Raw genomic sequence first — 22,164 nt, 5'->3', positions numbered from 1 at the left:
TGAAATGTGCCCCAATCACTTTTAAATCCAAAGTTAGTGCAAACCGCTGCTACCTCTGCACTACAAGAACGCAAGGAGAGGCCAGTTTATTCATATAGCACATCTCATACCAAGATGCAATTCAATGTGCTTCACATAAATACATGGAGAAGGAATGTCCAAAGGAGAAATAAAGACAAAGTGTTTGAGAGTAAAACACAATAAAAGATAAGAAATATAATTAAAAGAAAGTCAAAAGTACATAAAATAGAACAAAAACATGAAGTTAAAAGATAGTGATATAATTAAAAGATAACTGATATAATTAGAAGAAAGTACATGAAGTAGAATAAAAACAAGAGGAACAATGCGCTGGCTGTTTTAAAAACACTGGCTGCCCACAGACTGGCATGTGAAGAGGGGCGGCGGTGGAGTGGGGTAGGCCCAGACACGACGCACGCTGGTCCCCCCCCCCCCCCCCTGCCTGCCCCTGACCTGGCCTGGCCTGGCCTGAACAGGCTTTGCCTGGGGGAAGAAGGGTGGAAGTGTGGAGGGGCTGGTGAAGTGGGGAGGGGCTGGTTAAGTGTGGATTTGGACAGTTGCTAAAAGAGGAGAAACTCTAAAAATGAAACGACAGAGTACATGCAACAGTCAAAACAAACGCCTGAAAAAGAAAAAATAAGTGTGTGTGTGTGTGTGTGTGTTGTCAGTGTGGAGACGAGCGTGCTTGTGTGTGTGTGTGTGTTGTCAGTGTGGAGACGAGCGTGCGTGTGTGTGTGTGTGTGTTGTCAGTGTGGAGACGAGCGTGCGTGTGTGTGTGTGTGTGTGGTCAGCGTGGAGACGGAAGAGGGAGGATTGTGGGGGAGCTAAAGAGCCGAAGGACTGAACAAAACAAGAAAGAAAGAGAGAGTCAATGAAAAGAAAAAAGAAGAGGATGAGGTGGCAGGTAGGGGAGGCTGAGCGTGAGTCACCGTCGGCCGCTGACCTTGACCAGATGGTGAAAGAACACTGGCAAAGGCAGAGGGGGCAGTCGGAAACAAAGGCCTGCCTCACGCCACACAGTCCCCGCCAGGAGGCAAGAGGATTTGTGTGTGTCCTTATTTATCTGTGTGTTTTTCTCTTTTCTTCAGCGAGATTGCCTTCTAATACTGAGAGTGACCAGCAGGCTTTCACAGTGGGAGATCGTCACCTGAAGGGACTTTTTGGGGGCGCTTCACTGCAGAGAGAGAGAGTGAGAGAGAGAGAGTGCAGTGGTGGGGTTGAGGTCTGGTGGCTGTGGGGGGGGGACGCCCTGTCAAGGCCAGCTGCAGCAGGGAGGAGACAGAGAGAGAGATAGAGAGACAAAGAGAGAGCGAGAGAGACGCCCTGTCAAGGCCAGCGGCATCAGAGAGCACTTTACCTCCATTCTCCATGCCTTGTGCACGGAATAAATGAATGTGTATGCATGCGTGTGTGTGTGTGTGTGAGTGTGAGTGTGAGTGTGAGAGAGAGAGAGGGCGGGATGTGTGTGTGTGTGTGTGCGTGAGCATGTGGTTCTTTAAGTGGGAGGCTGACGAGTTGGGCCTTAGATAAACAAACGAAAGATCTCTGGACAGAGACATTCTTAAACTCCGTAGTTCCCTCTGTCAGGCACCGTGTCAGACGCAAGCCAGTCTGACATACACCACGACGCAACCCAACTCAGAAGACAAGAACACTTGCTTCAAATAAGAAGAAAGTTATACATTTGCTCTCTGATTCCTGAGCACAATGCTGTAATATTATTTCTGAATCACACACACAGCTGTGTTTACGGTAAGAGAAGTCTTGCACACAATGCAGGAGATGGGAAAATGCAGTCTTACTGGGCTCCGTGGGACACACACACACAGCTGTGCAGTCCTTTAGGGCTCCGTGTGAAATTAAAACAATGGGATGAAAATTGCGCATTTAAGGAGAACCTGTTAAAATGTTGGTGGTGAACTACAGTCAAAAATGCCACAAACAAGGCCAGCCTTGGTGCGAGTCAACTCCACTTTAACGTTTCACAGTTAATCCCTCTTTCCCACTCTACATTCAAACCAAATGTCATCCACTGCTGCGCACAGACAGACACATTCAGGAGGAATAGGAGAAAATAAAACCACATTACCCATGATGCACCTCACCTGCTGAGCCCCGCTCTGCTCCGCTGGGTGTGCTCTTGCCACTGGTGCACCCCTCAGGTGTGAGCTGACGCTCCCCAGGAAGAGGAGAGTGCCTGTTGGTCCCATATCTGAAGCACACAGTAACACAGCCATATAATAAACAGTCATGCATTTTGACAGCGTAATAATGAAACACTGGCTTACCATATATAACTAACATCTCCACATGCTACATCATGCATAGTTGCAACCCTATGCACATATACATAAACCACTGCTGGCTACCTTATAGCTTCACACCACAAGAAACAAACACAGACACACACACAGACACACCCTAAAGTATTTACAAAACTTTCCCACTAAGAAAGGAAGTGCTGTATACAACAGACTAGCAGATGTAAACCCTTAAAAGGCTGATTTAATTTGACACTTTTAATATCTGTGAGGTTTCATTATACAAAAAAAAAAAAAAAAACTCATGAAGTTTCACATCTGGAAGTGTGATTTAAGTTTAATAGTCAGCTTGAGAAAGACGTGCAGTGGTGAAACATGAAAGACAGACTTGTTTCATACAAGCCTAGTTCCTGCTTATGTGCGGATGCCTTTACATCCTTGATGAAGTGTACACACAAGCTTAACACACGTGTAGGACGGGTTTGTGTGTGTGCACATGCGTATGTGTACGCATATGTCAAGCTTGTGTGTGTGTGTGTGTGTGTGTGTGTGTGTGTGTGTGTGTGTGTGTGTGTGTGTGTGTGTGTGAGTGAGAGAGAGAGAGAGAAGGGAAGCGCATACATATGTGGAGCTTAAATGTAAATGTATGTGTGTGCGTGTGTGTGTGTGTGCGTGTGTGTGTGTGTGTGTGTGTGTGTGTGTGTGTGTGTGTGTGCGTGTGTGTGTGTGTGTGTGTGTGTGTGTCTGTGTGTGCGTGCACTAACCCCTCTGGCATGGACTTCTGCCTCCAGTGTGCGCTGCCAGTGTCGCTGGAGCAGGAGAGGTTGCTGGGAGAGCTGCGGTTGTGACGGCCCAGACCCAGAGACGAGCCCATCCCATAACCCTCAGAGCCAGGAGACATCCTGAGAGAAAGAGGGAGTGAGAGAGGGAGAGAGAGGGAGAGAGGGAGGGAGAGAGAGAGGGGGAGGGAGAGAGAGGGAGTGAGAGAGAAGGAGAGAGAGAGGAGGAGGGAGAGAGAGGGAGAGAGAAGGAGAGAGAGAGGGAGATAAGGAAAGAGAGGAAGGGAGGGAGGGAGAGAGAGGGAGAAGGAGAGAGAGGGAGGGAAAGAGAGAACAAAAGAGAGAGAGAGAGATTGAAAAAGAGGGAGAGAGAGATTCAAAGAGAGGGAGAGAAAGAGAGAGATTGAATGACATCCTGGCAGGTTAAGACTATAAAAGGAAGAGAGACTACAAACCCAAACAAAGACAACAAACGAACAAAACGAAGCCAGCCTAAACTCTACCCCCATGAGCCCTGACAGTAGCCCCTCAGACAGCCCCACAACTGCCCCACTGCCCCCCTCCTTCCCTCCCTCCGCACCTCTTGTCGAGGGGTCGCCCGTCGCTGGAGACGCTGCGGGGGATGGCGGCGGAGCGCTCGTGGTGCTCGGCGGAGAGCGTCTTGCCCATGCTGGCGCCCAGGCTGACGGCGCGGTTGCTCTGGCGCCCCGGCTCCACGGCGTGGCCCGGCTGGGGCGAGGCGGCCAGCGACTGCTGCGGGCTGGAGCTGTTGCGCTGCCACTTGTTGTTGTTGCTGCGGAACGGGTACTTGTACTCGAAGGGGCCCGCCTCGTTACTGCCCTTGTACTCCACCACGGGCACACGGTAGAGCTCAGAGCAGCCCCTGTGGACAGACGGACGGACAGACGGACAGGACGCGAGTGAGACACAGAGAGGGGGAAAGACCAACACAGTGGACTCAGCGTGTGTTCATACTCCGAATGGCCATTTGGAGATGGAGCAGCTGTTTCCAAAGTGCATGCGTAAAAACTACTCCTTGACTACATCTCTCAGGAACATGACACCTAACAGCATTATGCTAATAAATCCTTAGCCATCAATCCAGTAATCCAGCGCCATTAACCAATCAAATGTTGAAATCCAATCCACCGTGGGCATCAGGTTTACAACCCAGCCCTGTGCGGCACACCTGACACCATTAATCAACCATCTGAAGGGTGGGACCTGCTAATTACATAAATAGTCAGTAAGACAAATTAGCTGGAGTAAAAGCCCAAACCCACAGGAGACTCCCTTGACTGTATTCTTGCTATTCTATGAGGTTTTAGTAGGTAATAGTATTTATTGGTAATACACAGTATTATTAATTGTTCTAAATTGGTCACTAATATTCATAATTCAGTCATTATTATTTGTATTTGTAAGTCATTATTAGTATTATTGTTTATGTTTAGTGGTGTGTATTGGTTACTGGAGGTGTTATCAGGGGCGGGGCGGGGCGTACCTGCGGGGCGTGGCGTCCTCGTGCGGCGGGATGATGAGCACCCTGACGGTGACGGAGGTGCGCAGCAGGTCGATCATCTGCTCGTGCGAGAGCGAGGCCACGGACACCTTGCAGATCTCCACCAGGCGGCTTCCCTGCCGCAGGCCGGCCTGCCAGGCGTACCCGTACGGCTCCACCTCGGCCACGATGCCCTCGTAGTTGACGTGGAAACCCAGCTGGCCCAGGCCGTTGCGCCGCAGCGTCAGCTCAGTCGTCTCGCAGCCCTTGGTCAGGAACTGGCAGGGAGGGGAGAGAGAGAGAGAAGTTTGAAACCACTGGCAGAGAGAGAGAGAGAGAGAGAGAGGGAGGGAGAGAGAGAGGGAGGGAGAGAGAGAGAGAGAGAGAGAGAGAGAGAGAGGGAGGAAGAGAAGATGGAGAGAGAGAGATAGATAGATAGATAGATAGAGAGAGAGAGGCAGAGAGAGAGAGAGACAGAAAAAGTTTGCATCTACAACTTGGGAAGGGGAGGGGAGGAGAGAGAAGTCTGCGTCGACAAATTTGATTTGAAAATATTGTTAGTGTACAAGCAGTGCCAATAAAGCAAATCTGGAATTGAATTAAGTTATTCCCTCTGCAGAGAGTGGGTGGGAGGGAGAGAGAGAGAGAGAGAGAGAGAGAGAGAGAGAGAGAGAGAGAGAGAGAGCGAGAGAGAGCGTGAGGAGGGAGAAAAAGAGAGGAAGGAGAGAGAGAGGAGGGAGAAAGAGAGAGGAGGGATAGAGAGAGGAGGGAGAAAAAGAGAGGAAGGAGAGAGAGAGAGAGAGGAGAGAGAGAGAGAGAGGATGGAGAAAAAGAGGGGAAGGAGAAAGAGAGAGGAGAGAGAGGAGGAAGAAAGAGAGAGGAGAGAGAGGAAGAAAGAGAGGAGAGAAAGAGAGAGGAGGGAGAGAGAGATAAAGAGAGAGAGGAGGGAGAAAGAGAGAGATGAAAGTGGCATTTTAGCAAAAGAAAAGCATGAATTCAAAGATGACACACTGGCAAGCGCCCCCCACCCACCTGTCATGTAAGACAAAGTGATATCATCCCAGATTTCCATGAGCACAACTGAGCCACTGTGGGGGGAGTAAGCTTTGCTCTCTTACTGACTCAAATATATGATGATTTTTATATTACGGCTTGCCCAGGTAAAAGCCTTTGCTGATGATAGAAATGCTGGACGATGGAATTTATTTGAATTGCCATTGATGTCGGTCCTTCAGCGCAGGCCAAGTTAAATATAGAAACTCCTAGCCTGTGCGGCTCACCTGAGGAGTGACGTGCCCGCTCATAGCCTGTGCGGCTCACCTGTGGAGTGGTGTGCCCGCTCATAGCCTGTGCGGCTCACCTGTGGAGTGACGTGCCCGCTGGGAGTGTGGGCAGCTTGAATGGTGGGAAGGAGGAATATTCTAGAACAATCGGAGAGGAAATAAGGCTGCGCCCCCTCGTCTGACAATCATACGAGCTCAGAGATGTGTTACCCTATATGGGAAGCTAACAGTATGTCATTCCAGTGCCTGGACTTTAACGTATATGCATTCGATTGTGCAAAACAGCGGGGGGGGTGGAGGTGGGAGGTGGTAAATGATTGGTGTATGTTTGCTTGAACACTGTGGCTGCCTTGTTTGTGGAAGTTTTTTTTGCTTGCAGATCTTCTGCTCGGTGATAACGTTTGTGCGATCCGTTCGGCGAAGCTAGTTACCATGGCAACAGTGTTTTCATTTGGAGTGAATTTCTCGCTCTCTCTCTCCCTTTCTCTCTCTCCTTCACATTGGCATGGGCAGGGGGCCAAGACAAAAGTAGATCTCAGCCTGCGCATGGTTACGAGACCAAAGCACTTACACGCACCCCACTGACGCATCACACATCAGCAGCTATTATAAGCTCATGCCCGCCACAGATCGCTTCTCGGGATGATGAAGATGAAAAGAATATTGTAATAACCATTAGCTGTTATAGAGAATGATGGCAAGTCCCCCGCCCCCCGCCCACTTGTCAAGTAAGATCCATAACTGAACATCAGAACATGAGGAGGACGCAAGCTGAAAAGCTAGTTTAACCACGAACAATTGAACACGAGTATCATCACACCACAGCAAATTATTGTTCTGAAGGAGGAACGGTCACTACCATTCTTCAGACATGGTTCCTAATTCAGCTATCCCCTTAGAGGAACAGTGCCACTGACTGACTGATAGTGAGTGGGGCTTTTCATGTGTCCTTAGTCAAGTAAATAAAGGTAAATACAATGAATTATTTACTCCACTATGAGAGCAAGAACTTGGCTTTTTAGGACTATCCATTTTTCCATATTGATTATCCCCAGTGGTTGTAGGGAGGCTCACCTCTCCTCTACCCCCTGTCCCCCACCCTTGCCTGGCCCTCTATCCCCCTAGTCCCCCGCCCCTCCTCTGAACCTCCTCCCCCGCCTGCCCATCTCACCTCCAGCCTCTTGACCACCTCGCGGAAGTCCTCTGTGTTGTTTCCGATGGAGCGCAGCGCCACGCTCTCGCCGCGGCCGTGGTAGATTTTCATGGAGGCCGGGCTGCCCAGTGTCCAGCCGATGACGTCGCGCACGGCGCAGTTGAACACCACCGCCTTGGCCTCCGGGTCGGCCAGCACCAGCAGCTCGGCGGACACGGCCAGCAGCGCCTCCAGCTCTCCGCCGGCGCCCTGGTGGTCCTCGGCGTGCACGGGCCAGGCCACGCCGCCGCCACTGCGCAGCTCAGCCCCCGCGTACGGCCGGCTCCGTTCTCGCCGCTTGTGCGCCAGCGAGATGAAGGGGAACTTGCCCGACGGGTCGATGGGCGTGCTGGTGACGTGGCGCTCGGCCAACTCGCGCAGGTACTCCTGCCGCGTGCGTGTGGCCATGGCGCGGAATTTGTCCGACTTGTGCGCCGCGTTCTCCGCGTTGATCACCTTGGCCAGCAGGAAGTCCCGGAACACGCCCGACTTGGGGAAGGTGACGTCCTCGGGGATGGGCGGACCGAAGGCGGGGACGTCGCGTGAGCGGGCCACCGCCACACTGGAGGCAGAGAGAGAGAGAGAGAGAGAGAGAGAGAGAGAGAGAGAGAGAGGGAGGAAGACAGGGGTTAGACGGGAAGGAAAGGAATGACGGGACAAAAAGAGGAGGAAGGGGATAGAATGTTTAGGCAGGAAAGAGAGGGAGACAAAGAAAGAGAGAGGGAAAGGGGGGAGAGAGAGAGAGAGAGAGAGAGAGAGAGAGAGAGAGAGAGAGAGAGAGAGAGAGCAGAGGACAAGAGAAGTAGACAGGATGTTAAAGAAGTGACAAAAGGTTCAGAAAGGGTGAAAGATGAAAAGATAAGAGTAGAAGTGATGAAAAAGAGACAGGAAATATAAAGGTAAAAGTGAGAGTGAGTGAGAGCATCGGTGAGAGCAGGACAGAGGAGGGGAGGAAGCAGAAATCAGGTTAAATACATTAGAAGGTACTAGGACAGCTAAGAGAAAAGAACATTTTGTATGCAAAACGCTGCAAACTTTAAACAATAAATACCAGGGTCTCAGAAGCACAGCAGATGATTGTTTGGAAGAGGAGGAAAAAAAAAAAATGACGAAGATTGCCGCAAGGGATTCATGAATATAAATGACGCTCAAACGCCTTTCCAGCGAGAGCCGTGCATGAGGAGGCGTCCACTGTGCACACTGAATGAACCCAAACACAGTTCTCCTCTTTAGGTTTGTGTTTGAATCTTTATGTTTGAACTGCTCTACCTCCAACATGAAGGGAGCCGGGTGAGAATTCATTGCTTCCAATGTTGCCGGGGGTAAATATATACACTAATATATATATATATAATATATAATATTATTATAAATGAGAGAAAGAAATGTAATGATGGTTTATTGATGTCTGTCTGTAAATACCAGGACTAGGTTGATGCATAGTTGGTGAAAGGAGATCACGTAACAGCAGTTCGTGTGTGTGTGTGTGTGTGTGTGTGTGTGTGTGTGTGTGTGTGTGTGTGTGTGTGTGTGTGTGTGTGCTGCCATAGGAACCAGAGTGGGAGTAAGGTTGGAACATTTTCAAGCTATGCAGAACACTAGGATTCTGCTCTCTGTATTTTTCCTCAGCTCAAATCTCTCTCACTCTCTTTCCCACCCGCACGCTCTTCCTTTCTTTTTCTGTTTATTTCTCTCACTCGCTTCTCTTTCTTTCTTTCCCACTCTCTCTCTCTTCCTTTCTTTGTTTATCTCTCTCCTCACTTTCTTTCTCTCTCCATCAAGCTTCTTATTTTTCTCCCTCTCCCTCTCCCTCTCTGAGAGTCTGTGGTATGGACATGTGAGGATTCCTGTATGCTGTGGAATGTGTGGAACTCCGCTTCCTGGTGAGGTGCAGAGAGGGACGAGGCCCAGATCAAGCAGCAGCCCCCCACCCCGACCTCTCAAGCAGACCCCCCCCCCCCCCAGATCTCTCAAACAGTTGCTGGTTGCTGACGATGAAGCAGGAGTGCAGCTGTTAAGATGGTTGCATGCTGGTTAGTGTTGCATGCTGGTTAGTGTTGCATGCTGGTTAGTGTTGCATGCGCGCCAGTGTTGCATGCTCGCCAGTGTTGCATGCTCGCCAGTGTTGGCTGCGGCGTGTAATTTGCGGCTTATTGTAACGGTGCTGTTCAGAAATGTTTCTCATTCGTCCCAACAAGAGAGGACAACGTCACTGGAAACGTGAAAGAAAGAAAGGGAGAAATTAAAATATGTCTCATGTCACTCTAGCTTTCTTTCTGTCCCTACTCTCGCAACCTTTCTTCCTCTCTCTCACTCACTCACTCACATCATGAACATTCACATTCACACAGGTGATCCACCCCCACCTTTTACCGTTTCAGAGAGAAAAGCACAACCAGCATCAACTGCTCTAACAGCCAGGTACAGAAAAACGGTGATGCATTGGACAGACGTCAAACTGCGACCTGGCTCTTCTATGCTGCTCTACAGCTGCAGTTCCAAGAGGCCAGTGAGTCATGGCGATGGAGGGGAGAGGGAAGGGGGAAGGATTTATATTGTCTCCCCCCCCAATGTTTAAGTGGAGAGGCGAGCGGGAGCTGTATGCGCTGGATATAAATGTAGACTGCGTGGGCTGTTTCCTCTTCCTCTGCCCACAGCCCTGACGCAGCCCACGTGAGAGAGAGGGAGAGAAAGAGATAGAGAGGCATGGAGGGAGAGAGAGAGAGGGAGAGAGAGAGAGAGATGGAGAGAGAGGAATGGAGAGAGAGATAGAGGCATGGAGGGAGAGAGAGTGAGAGAGAGATGGAGAGAGTGAGAGAGATGGAGAGAGTGAGAGATAGACAGGAATGGAGAGAGAGATAGAGAGGCATGGAGGGAGAGAGAGAGAGATGGAGAGAGTGAGAGATAGACAGGAATGGAGAGAGAGATAGAGAGGCATGGAGGGAGAGAGAGAGAGATGGAGAGAGAGAGATGGAGAGAGTGAGAGATAGACAGGAATGGAGAGAGAGATAGAGAGGCATGGAGGAAGAAAGAGACAGCAATGAGCATAAAAGCATAGCACCACGCACAGCTTCTGGGGTTGTACTTGACAAAAAAGGAAAACCGTATTAAATACAAACTTCCCTCAAGTAGAGATGTTTAGCACCTGGCAGAATGTGTAACACACATCCCGTGTGAGGACTGGGAATTAGCAGGTGATTATCACAAATTAAACATAGACAGTGGAAGAGTTTTGTTTTTTTTCCTCCCTAAATGACTCCTCACCTCCTAAAAGCTTGCAGGAGAGTGCAACACCAACAATCTGTGGTGCTATAAAACCCCACCAGCACCAATGTGCAGCTGATCACCTGAGACTATTGAGCACAAACACAACTGCAGCTCATCAGCTGAGACTACTGAGCACAAACACAACTGCAGCTCATCAGCTGAGACTACTGAGCACAAACACAACGGCTCCGCTGATAGCAAGCAGAGAAACCTTTCCCCCAATCCATTCAAAGGGCATGAACATAATACCCTAGCGTTCATTCAATTCTATTGGCATGGACATAATACACTAGCCTTCATTCAATTCTATTGCTATAAACATGATATGGAGCAATACTGCAGTGTAAGAAGCCATTGAAGAATTAGCACCAGTGCAGTGCAGTGCAGTTCTTTCTTCAAAGACATCTGCTGCGTCCCTAACTGCTCACCTCCACTGCATGGCCTGCATGGCCCTGACCAGACACTGCACTGCTCCTCTTTCTAACTTGCTATACGCCCTGGGTTTCTTGTGCCAACAGTGTGTTCTGTACAGCCGGAACTGATATAAATATGAGGACAAAGAACCAGGTGGAACTTGAATGGTTATTCTACAAAGACAGCTAAGAAATCCAACTTCTAATGACCTACACCACAAGAACTGTAACATCCCCAAAAGGAATTCGGACACGGCTAACAAGCACGAGGAGTACGCGATCTCTGGGCTGTGACGGAGCGACACACTGGAGGTTTGGTGGAGTACCGTTCCTCCCTCTTCCTCACTCGCGGCATACTTCTCTCGGTTGGACATATTTCGCCCTGAATCGCACGTTCTATTTCGAGACGTGCTCCGGATGACTCCGTTTGTGACCAGCGGATCTCGACAGCACCAAATTCCGGCGCCCACCCCGCCCCCCTCTCCTTAAGGGCCGCCCCCCTCTCCTTAAGGGCCGCCCCCCTCTCCTTAAGGGCCGCCCCACTGGGGGACAATTAAAGGAGGCGGACGCTGAAGCCCATTATGCCCAGCGAGGCGCGCCATCACGACGTGATGTGACGCAAGAGAAAGAGAGTGAGGAAGAGAACGAAAGATAGAGAGAGAGAGAGAGAGGGAGAGAGAGAGTGAGAGAAATAAGTCGTCATGGCTGCTACTTCCGTCGCCACGTACCCCAACCCCCCCCAATCCTCCATTTCTAGACGTTTTAGGCCGAGTGTGGTTTTGAGTCATGAGTGCTGCTCTAGCGACCGAAATGGAGTGAAAAGCGTAACGTCTCCGAGAATCATCGCACAGCACGGACGAGCCCCCGCTGTTCTGGGGGTGTTGTCACGGAGACGCACGTGTCACCGAAGCCTCAGAAGAGCGAGAGAGACAGACAGACAGACATAATGAAATAAACCAAGAGAAGAGACGGCAGAGAGGAGGCTTCCTGATATTGAAACTGCCTCTGAAACTGCCTCTGAAACTGCATCTGAAACTGCATCTGAAACTGCCTCTGAAACAGCATCTGAAACTGCCTCTGAAACAGCATCTGAAACAGCATCTGAAACAGCATCTGAAACAGCATCTGAAACAGCATCTGACAGCCCTGCTCCCCTCCAGCCGCTGGACACAGATGGTGTCAAGCCTCTGAAACACCCAAACAATTGAGATGATTAACCCCTACACCAGTCTGAATGTGGCCTTAATAACCCCAAAGCAAAGCGAGAGAGAGGCTGTGTGTGTGTGTGTGTGAGCGTGTGTGTGTGAGCGTGTGTGAGCGAGCGAGCACTGAGCTGCGGTCTCACCTGTAGCAGGTGTTGTCGGAGCAGGGGCTGTGGGCACGCACCACCACAAACACGTGCTGGAAATGCGAGCGGATGTTCTTGGGGCTGAAGGCCTTGGCGCCGGGCTCCTGGAACACGATGGTCACAATGTCGTTGCCGATGTGGCGCTTCCTTAGCAACTGTAAAGAACAGAAGAGCGGTTTCAAAGGAGACCTCCCCGGCCTTCAAAACACTAGCGACAACAAAGAGACCAAAGGACTTTTCTGTTCAGGAATTTACCTCCAGCAAAAAAAAAGCATCCTGCTTCAAATCAAGTGTTCTTATTACAGTGTAGTTACACAACAAATTAATGACACCATGTACAGCTCAAGTCCTTACATATTTTCTCACATCACACACCATGAATATAAAGCTAATTACATATTTGTACACGTTACACACCCTGAATATAAAGCGGCGCCATAACAAGTGTGGCCTTGTCTCAACATTTGAAGTTTTACTCTTTCATTATTGATCTTATTACTTATAACATTATACATAAATATATATACATCTGGGCGTGTGTGCAGTCCTGTACCTGCTGCTTGTTGTTGGGGGTGTATGGCAGCATGGTGGACACATGGAACATACACTCATAGTCCTTGTAGGTGGTGTACAGAGAGTGTGTGCCGGTGGAGTCCGCTGCAGAAGGGTAAAACACACACACACACACACACACACACACACACACACACACACACACACACACACACACACACACACACACACACACGTTATAAACCCAGTTCTCTGTTCTGTTGTGCTCCAACCCCAGGCTGTACTGATCTGAGGACTCAGCCTGCACAGTCTCCTATTAGTAACAGCGGCAGGCGCTCCGTTGTCAGCTGCCAGTTGATGATATTACAAACTGAAATAAACATTTTCACCGGCAGATTTAGGCTTTATTGTGAAAACGTTATGAAAGTTCCGCTCTTGGCATTTGTTAAGCCTCTTAAAATGAATCTCTTTTCCTAAAAATGACATATCTAGAAGTTTTTTTTTGTTTTGTTTTTTTTGCACGAAAAAATTAATAAATAAATAAAATCACATCATGGCCTTAAAATTGCTTGTGTATAACTCCACACGTTTGCCTCACTGAGCATCAGCGGAGCTATTAATGTGCAAATGATCCACACCCGCTCTGGTTTTGACATGGACTTATTCTAATGATGAGGAAGTTCTCAGGATTGGCTCCTGAGACCCAGCCGGTCTGATTCTGTGTCTTTGGTGCACTGCAGCTCCAAGGTGGAAACACCCAGCCACGACTCAGCCACGACTCAGCCACGACTCAGCCACGACTCAGCCACGACTCAGCCACGACTGCTTATTTTCGATCATGACATGTTGTGTATCATTAAAAACACACCTTATGGACACGTTAACAAGATGAAGAACTTGACTTTCACTGGAGGGCGGTCTCTAAATAAATGGGCTACTGGACTGCATTGTGTTTACATTATCCTCTTGCCAAACCAGCTCAAACTTGAAAGACATTTATTTTACAGCGATATCAGTTATGAATGGTTATATCACATGAAAAGTGTAAAGAAGACTGACCCTCCAACATGTATTGCTATGTATGAGTAAGGTGAAGACATAGCTCATATAGCTCTTCAGCATTATTGCGTTATTATATAATGTCCTGGTTTTAGTGTTTGAATTAAACAAACACTGTCTGGCTGTTTGGCTCTCTCAGGTGATTTGAATAATATTCATGTTGACAATCAAACAGGCCCCAATGCTGTCCAAGGGTTTCACTGACTATGACCGAATGTCAACATGAATGTTATTAAAATGACATGAGAGAGCCGAATTAAATAAACAGGCCCCAATGGTAGAAACTTTATTAGTCTACTGGAGGCATTTGAGCACACTCTGAGCCCACACACAATAAGGGGCAAACTTTGGAGTTGGAAATATTAAAAGTATCTCAGTAAAACCACTCAGTAACACCATCTCTCCGCTCCTAGGGCTGGTTTAAACGTTTTAATATAGGCCCTGTGTGGGCAGAACATAACTCCTGCATGTTTTCTTCACTGATCGTTTATCTGTCGGTCTCATCTGAAAACCCTAAATTGAGGCCGTTAATATTTTATGCGTTTTATCCACTGCATCAGTGGTAATTCGCACCAAATGCTGACCGAAGCGTCTATTCCGATTTGTCTATTTGCTTCAGGCACTATGCAGCCGGAGACAGGCAATCTGCATTCTCTGCTAATACAGCCCCCTCTCTCTCTCACAGTCAAGTCAAATGTTTTTTAGCAGACTTCATTATCATTCAGCACAGGGGACCAGTGAGACTACGGACACGTTCACTTCCCCGTCTAAAAAGTCAAGTGCCCTGACAGGTTGGCCTGGGCAGGTGGAGAACAAAGAAGGGGAGGCTATTATGTCTTGCAGGCGGTTGCAGTAGACGGGGAAGGAGGGGGCCGAAGTGAGATATGTGAGATCCTTGTGATGAAGCGAAGCCTCAGAGATGCATCACAGCGGCTGGTTTGTGGCAGTAATTCACCAGAGACTTTGAAGAGGAGCGGAGAAGGCTGACTGCTGGGGGCTGGAGTTCATTCATTCACTTCCCAGAGACAGCTCCAGCCTTGCCCCGAACCTGACCCCGACACAGGGGCACAGCTCACCAGTCATGCTGTGTCCGTGTCCCAGTGTCTATGCGTGTGTGTGTGTGTGTGTGTGTGTGTGTGTGTGTGTGTGTGTGAGAGAGATGTGCTTTTGGTGTCAAGCTGTGTGGGGTACTTGGTGTGTGATAGTGAGTGTGTGAGCCACATACTCTGGGTGCAGAGGCTGTGCTGTATGACTGATGCGCACTTGTGGGCAATGTTACATAGTGCACGTGTGTGTGTGTGTGTGTGTGTGTGTGTGTGTGTGGTACTTGTTGTGGTGCTACGGTGTATTAATGCATGCGTGCGTGTGTGGGTGTGTGTGTGTGTGACACATACTCTTGGTGTCCAGCTAGGCGCAGTACTTGGTGTGTGTGCGTGTGTGTGTGTGTGTGTGTGTGTGTGTGTGACACATACTCTTGGTTTCAAGCTAGGCGCGGTGTGCGTCTGTGTGCGTCTGTGTGCGTCTGTGTGCGTCTGTGTGCGTCTGTGTGCGTCTGTGTGCGTGAGACACATACTCTTGGTGTCCAGTTGGGCGCGGTACTTGGTGAAGCCTTTGAGGCGCACACGCTCCCCCAGCAGCTGCAGGAACTCCTCCAGGGCGGGGCTGGCCGACTCGTTGTTGTACATCTCCTCCTCCGTGCTCTGGCCCGCCTGGCAGTACATCACCCCCACCTTCAGCTGGAAACTCAACTGAGGACAAGGAGAGAGAGAGAGAAACATGAGGAGAAATACAGACCGAGAGAGAGAGAGAGCGAGGTTTAAAAAGACTTGTTTATTGAAACAGCATTCAAACCCTTACATTACTACAAATTTAAAACACATAATGCATTAGAACATCCCTCATAGGCAACCTATCAGAGCCACAGAAAGACAAAACAGCAAGACATGCCTTCTGCCAGGGGCGTGTCAGAGAGGGAGGAGAACACATATGGGATCAGGGTAAATCACTAGGACATTAGCGTTATTCTTCTGCATCAAAGAATGTAGTTCCAAATTAACTGATTGGCTGGCTGCTAGTACAGTCTATCTGCATTTTCTGCTAATCACAAATGCCCCTTCCACACAAACATAAACAAACAGAGGGAGGAGAAAGAGGAGGAGGAGTAGGAGGAGGAGTAGAAGGAGGAGTACAAATCACATCTCTGACAGCGGCTGTCTGTCTGTCTGTCTGTCTGTCTGTCTGTCTGTCTTACCCCTTGCTCGTCCAGCTTCATGAGCTGCTCGGTGACCTACCCCTTGCTCGTCCAGCTTCATGAACTGCTCGGTGACCTACCCCTTGCTCGTCCAGCTTCATGAGCTGCTCGGTGACCTACCCCTTGCTCGTCCAGCTTCATGAGCTGCTCGGTGACCTACCCCTTGCTCGTCCAGCTTCATGAGCTGCTCGGTGACCTTGGGCGTGTTGAGGGCCAGGCGCAGGCAGTGGGCGTTGAGCTCCGGCACCAGGAACTCCAGGACCTCCTTCAGCGGGAGGCCACGCGGGGCGCCGTGCTTGGCGGTGGAGGGCACCGCGTCCTCTAGGATGGCACCTCTCAAGGTCATCAGCTGCATGGGGAGGGAGAGAGGGGGAGAGGGAGAGAGAGAGAGAGACAAAGTTATATTAATTAATATATTATATATTAGCGGTGAGAGAAAAGGGAGTTATCTGCCATCAAATGTGTCGCTCTGACTTGAGTTCATCCTTTAATGAACATTAAAGCACCATTCTCCATGACAGTTACTGCCAGTGAGTGCTCCTCATTCTGTCTTGTACTCTTATCACTTTATTACAACTCTACTTCTCTCTGTCTCCAAGTCTCACACACACACACACACACACACACACACACACACACACACACACACACACACACACACACACACACACACACACACACACACACACCTCTCTATTTGACTAAATAGAGATAGTCTCGTCCTCGTCTCGTCATGCCTACAACTGAACCCTGAAAAATTACGCAGCATTGCTTCTCATGTAGAGCGCCCAAGCCTGAATGAGGCGCTGTGCCACAGGCATAGCACCGCCGCCCGCCCCCTCCTGCGCACCTGCCTTGGCTGGAAATAGCATTAGTGTTCAGGTAGACCCCAGGTCCCCGCATCCCCTCTGTGGGGGGTCCCAACCCCCATTAAACCCTCCCAAACCATCATGTCTCAGTGGCCCTGCAGCTGTGGGGTGTCACTAGCCACCAGCTCCCTGCCAACCTCTCCCGCTGGTCTCCTCTCCTCCCCTGCCTGCCCATTATAGGGGAAGATGGAGTAGAAAACGGCCCCTTGGTGATTAGTGGATGCTGTACGGAGGGCAGGTTTGTGTGGCGATTAGTGGATGCCGTACGGAGGGCAGGTTTGTGATAGACAGCCGTGTTGGTTGTGGATGCCGTGTCCAGGAGCACGTTGCATAATGCTGTGGTGGGCGTCAGAGCTGATGCAGCGCTGCTGCTGCTGTGGCCTTTGAGCTCAGCACAGTGGAGGAGAGGAGGGAGAGAGAGAGGGGGGGGGGGGGGGGGAGAGAAAGAGAGGGGGGGGGGGGGGGGGGGGGGGAGAGAGAGAGAGGGAGAGAAAAAAAGCCGGAGTAAGTGAGTGAGTGAGATAGATCGAGAGAGAGTGCCGGAGAAAGATAAAGTGTGTGTGTGTGTGTGTGTGTGTGTGTGAGTGAGTGTGTAAGTGTGTGAGTGAGTGAGTGTGTTTGTTAGAGAGACGGTGGAGTCGAGCGCAGCTGATGGCTCTGGCTAAAGAGAGAGTGGGTGGAGGTCAAACACAGATCAGGTCAGGACATTTTTTCTTTTTTTCCCCCTTTTCTTTTCAGCTTCTTTCAGTGATCGCTTGGAAAGCTGTTACATTGGGTTAAGCTGAGAATCATAGCCACAGGTTAAAGGGTTGGCTTTCGAACGCAGAGTGAAAACAGCAAGATAAGAAAAAGCTGACGTGCTTTTGGAAAGTGTCCAGTAGAGGTGAAAAAAAAAAAAAGAATCTCAATATTTTTCCGCATAATATTATCGTGATACAGCGGTGGCAAGTATCGCAACATTATTTTTATCTTTTTCTATTTTGATACATACATCTACTCTGATTACATTGCTTCTGAAGTCCACAAGACCTCGTCCTTCTCGAGAGTCAAGAACAAATGAAGCAACGCATTTACCGATGGCAGCAGAGATTCGAGGAAAAAAAAAAATCCCAGTATTCCAGAAATATACAGAAGAAATAAGTCGCAGTATATCAGAGAATAGAATTGCAATACTTGCTGCATCATAAAATGTAAAGAATCGCAATAATGTGATGTGATATAGCCCAAATATTGTGATAGTATTGTATCGTTGACTCTAAAGACTGAAATGCCACCATCAAGCAAAAGACAGGAAGGGTGTGACGCAGGGCCTGACCTCGCTGCTCCTGAAGATGACCCGGAACTGGTACTGCTGGCCGTGCTCCTTGTGCTCCTCCAGCTTCTCCCGGCGCAAGCTCACCGCCACGGGCCCCAGAGTCTCGTCCACTCCCAGATAGTTCCAGTGCTCTGGGGAGAATCAGAACCACAGGCCCATATCAAACATGGCGTTCGAAAGCTAAAGTTATTCACATGAGGGGAGAATCAGAACCACAGGCCCATAGCAAACATGGCATCCCGACAGATTAGTTGTGGCCATGCCATGAAAATCTGACAGGATACCTTGAAACAATATCAATAAAATAAATATCATATCGTAACGGTGTTAATTATCGGACGGTTATTAGATCTAGAAGTTATAGATTGTTGATCCATTATTAAAAACTTAGCATTTTGATTGTTTAACAGAATGGCCGATGTTTGACACTGTCCAATAACTGACATAGCTACGCTAGAAATCAAACAGCAGCTGCAATTATAGGAACTACAAAAACATTTCTGAATTCGACCTTGACCTTGAACTGACCCACACCCTCACCTCTCAGGTAGAAGTACTTCCTGTAGTAGTAGGCCCCCAGGTCCACATGCTCCACGATGTAGCGCTTGCCCCGCTCCGAGTGCAGCCCCTGGCCGTCTTTAGGGGCCTCCAGCACGGCCACACCTGCGTTGGACAGGTGTGAACTCGGCAGCGTGTCCAGACACCCGTCCTCCCCTGCAGATCCCCCGCTGGAGCCGGACCCCCCGCTGCCGATGCTGCCCAACTTAGTGGGGCTGATGGTGCGCTCGCCCTCGCCACCCAGCTCGTTACGGAAACAGGGACAGGCCAGCACCAGCTCGTTGCTCTTGTCGTCGCCAGGGTCCAGCGCAGGGGACCCGTCCTTGGCGTTGAGCTCCTCCTGGCTCCCGCAGGGTGAGCCGAGCGCAGCGCTCTGGGACGAGGAGGAGGAGAGTGTGGAGGAGAGGGAGGAAGAGGCGGCGGCGGCGGCCGAGGCGCCGGTGGTGGTGTTCTTGTGCTTGGCGGCGCTGGCTGACTGTCGGCCCTGCACCACCTCGTTCAGGTCGAAGAAGAGGCTCTGCACGTCGAAGTGGGCGAAGGGCTTCTGGCACGCCCAGGGCTTGAGGGGTGCAGGCGGCGCCGCCGAGTGACTGCCGGAGTCCTCTTCGGCGTCGGAGCCAGCGCGCGAGGACTCGCCGCCCTCGGCACGGGCGCTGCGCAGCTTGCGGAAGATGGATTCGCCGCCGGTCTCCGACTTGGAGCGCCGCTTCAGGTGCTTCTCGCGCTCCTTCAGCCGGCTGGCAGGGCTGCCGCGTGACAGCGACGGCGGTCCGTCGGGCAGGTCCAGCGCCACCTGTTTGTGGGCGACGCTCAGCAGCTCGCTGAGGCGCTCGGGCGCCGGGCTGCGCTGGTCGGGAGGCTCCTCGGTCGACTGGTAGCCCTTGAGCATGTCGAAGAAGCTCTGCGAGGCGCCCGACGCTGCGGTGCTGTGCTTGTCGATGGACGACGTGCTGCCGTACTCGCGGTGCATGGGCGTCCAGCCCGAGAAGGACCAGCCCTCGTTGCCGTCGGCATCCAACTCGCTGATGGTGATGTCGCTGTTGCTGCGCTGGCGGATGCGGCGCATGCCCTTGCGCGGTGAGCCCTGGTAGCCGTCCGGAGACAGGAAACGGTTGTCCTTGCTGCCGTGCCGGCCGTGCATCTTGTTCTTGAGCGTGTTGTGGATGTTGCGCAGCATGGAGGAGTCCTGTGGGCTGATCAGGTGGCCGAGCTTGGCGGACAGGTTACTCTGGGCGCTGCCGCCTCCGCTCCCGCCGCCGCCAGTGCTGCTGCCGCTGCTGCTGCTCGTGCCGGTACCGCGCTGGTCCCCTCCTCCTCCGGATGAGCTGCTAGAGGAAGTGGTCGTGGGAGAGTCTGTCTCCAAGGTGATGTGCCACAAACTCCCACTTCCTCCACTTCCACTTCCACTTCCTCCTCCTCCTCCTCCTCCTCCTCCTCCTCCTCCTACTCCTCCTCCTACTCCTCCTTCCTTCCTGGGGGGCCATTCGGCAACACGGGCACGCACTCCCATCTTCGGCACGCCGGGTGAGCAGCTAGACAGGTGGGCGCTCTCGCTGCGTGGCGGCGGAGCGCCCCCGTTGGGCAGGCGCAGGCGGCGCGTGTAAAACTCGTCGGTGGCCGAGATGGAGCCCCCCACCGAGCGCTCCGTCTGTGAGCGCTTCAGACTGGTCATGGCTGAGATGGGACGCAAGCAGGGCTGGGTCTGGGGGTCTGGGGATGAGAATGGGGGTTCAGAGGGGGAGAGCCTGGGGCACTCCAGTGGTGACCTGAGGGAGGGGAGGCATGAGGGGTGCCTGAATCCGCCTGAGGGAGGGCCAGACGCAGACGAGGCGAGAGAGCGGACGGCCCGAGAGAAGGGATGATGTTCAGCTGACACAGAGGCACTCACTCGCACTCACTGGCTGGCTTGGGCAAACACAACACACCCAGAGAGGACTGCAGGAATGAGGATGCTGGCTGGCTGTACTCCACCACTTTCAGGAGGCCATATTGTTAAGGTGATGGGTGTGTTCCAATCACAGCTCTGCTTCGGTCACTTTGAGCATGGATTGGGGGTTGAACACTGTACTCTGGAAAGAGAAGAAAAAGAAAAAAAAGACACTGTGAGTGATGGTGTGTGAGAGAGAGAGAGAGAGAGAGAGAGAGAGAGAGAGAGAGAGAGAGAGAGAGAGAGAGAGAGAGAGAGAGAGATCTGCCCCTGCTGGTGATGCAGGAGCAGTAGTAGCAGCCTGAAAGGGTTCCTGCAGGGCTCCTCAGAAGACTGGTACCAGTCCGTGAGTGCATGCGCTGGGAGGGCCGGAGTTCTGGTGCCGCCCGGCTTTAAATAATGAAGAGCTTTTTAAAGAGCATCTTAAGGGACGTCCAGTCACACGGTGTCACTTACAGTTCAGTTTGCAGAGGAGACAGTGCTGCACAGGAGGTCCACAAAAAGGTAATCTCTAGATAACAGAGCAACGGCTGAATGGAAGATGTCATCACAGTGCACATCCATGCTCTTAGTGGTGTGCATGTAATGGCATAAATTACTTGAATGCAAAATCATTCACTGATGATTACAGGTGGAATGCGGATGGTAAGTAAATGTCCTGGATCAGCAGCTCCGGCCCCAGGTATGGCTTGTGCCACGCTCTAGAAACGGAACCTCAGGGGAATCTTTTTTTTTTTTTTTTTTTTTTTAAGAATCATTCAGACTACTGTGGGCTCAAGGGAAGTTAGTGAGCACTCCGGTGACATTTTCAGCAGGCTCCTGTGGGAATTGACGCGTGGGGGGAGGGGGCTTTTTCTCCAAGTCGTTTGACATTTCCAGAAAGTTCTGATAATGGATTGTGCTGGGGGTTGCTTGAGCAGGAGTGCAAAGAGCGGGGTGATTTCAAGAGTCTGCATCCCCTCAGCTCACAAGGCAGGCGAGGAGCCATCAGCCTCGCGCACACCTGTTTGTGGAAAATATGCCCACCTCAACCATCAAAACGGGAGACAAAACACAAAAACAGGAGAACTGGCTTCAAGCATTCAATTTTAGATAACGTATGCACCATTACACAGAGAGAAGGTAGCCGGGCAACAGTCACTCAATGGTTTAGCTGTTTCAGTACAAATCTCCCTTCAAAAGACAGGAGGCTTTCCAGCCTCCACAGTGAAATTAGCAACCTTCACAGGAGGTAAAAACGGTTTTATTATATTGTACCTGGGCCTGAGAATGTTGTCTTGTGCAGTTTGAAAAAGGTCTGTAGACTGTCTGCTCTCATGGAGTAAATGCATGCTCACAAGAACATCAAGTTCCGTTTGAGTGTCACCATGGCACCCTGACAGTGAGAGCTGGGCACAGCATATGGGCCTATTGTCTCTCTCGATCTCTTGCTCCTTCCCACTTTTTTAACAACAACAACAATGTCACTTATCTCACAGGCACACCCACACCCACCCACACCCACACACACACCCACAGCACCCCTCAGTGAGACAGAACCAGGCTTGCTATCATGACAACAGCATCTTTGCACATCCAATTACGACAGCCGGTGCGGTCGGCCTGCA

At 50.7% G+C, this 22,164-nt stretch overlaps 1 protein-coding gene across 3 annotated transcripts in view; it reads right to left on the bottom strand.

Annotated features, from left to right (window-relative positions):
- The window catches only part of LOC105889831 (signal-induced proliferation-associated 1-like protein 1), a 76,270-nt gene that overhangs the window by 14,451 nt on the left and 39,655 nt on the right, over positions 1-22,164 (bottom strand). For all 3 annotated transcript variants that reach the window (XM_031581503.2, XM_031581502.2, XM_031581504.2), the window contains 11 exons: positions 18,613-20,699; positions 18,073-18,203; positions 16,049-16,237; positions 15,211-15,385; positions 12,619-12,722; positions 12,063-12,220; positions 7,017-7,599; positions 4,566-4,840; positions 3,642-3,944; positions 3,047-3,184; positions 2,127-2,233 (listed from right to left, as the gene is read on the bottom strand). In XM_031581503.2, coding sequence (XP_031437363.1) covers positions 2,127-2,233; positions 3,047-3,184; positions 3,642-3,944; positions 4,566-4,840; positions 7,017-7,599; positions 12,063-12,220; positions 12,619-12,722; positions 15,211-15,385; positions 16,049-16,237; positions 18,073-18,203; positions 18,613-20,302 — 3,853 coding nt within the window. In that variant the 5' untranslated portion in view covers positions 20,303-20,699. The remainder of the gene's footprint in view (positions 1-2,126; positions 2,234-3,046; positions 3,185-3,641; positions 3,945-4,565; positions 4,841-7,016; positions 7,600-12,062; positions 12,221-12,618; positions 12,723-15,210; positions 15,386-16,048; positions 16,238-18,072; positions 18,204-18,612; positions 20,700-22,164) is intronic.

Source organism: Clupea harengus, chromosome 15 (genome assembly GCF_900700415.2).
Source record: "Clupea harengus chromosome 15, Ch_v2.0.2, whole genome shotgun sequence".
Classification (NCBI taxonomy): Eukaryota; Metazoa; Chordata; class Actinopteri; order Clupeiformes; family Clupeidae; genus Clupea; species Clupea harengus.
Note: the sequence above shows the minus strand (reverse complement) of the source record. Positions and strands in the feature narration are given on the sequence as shown.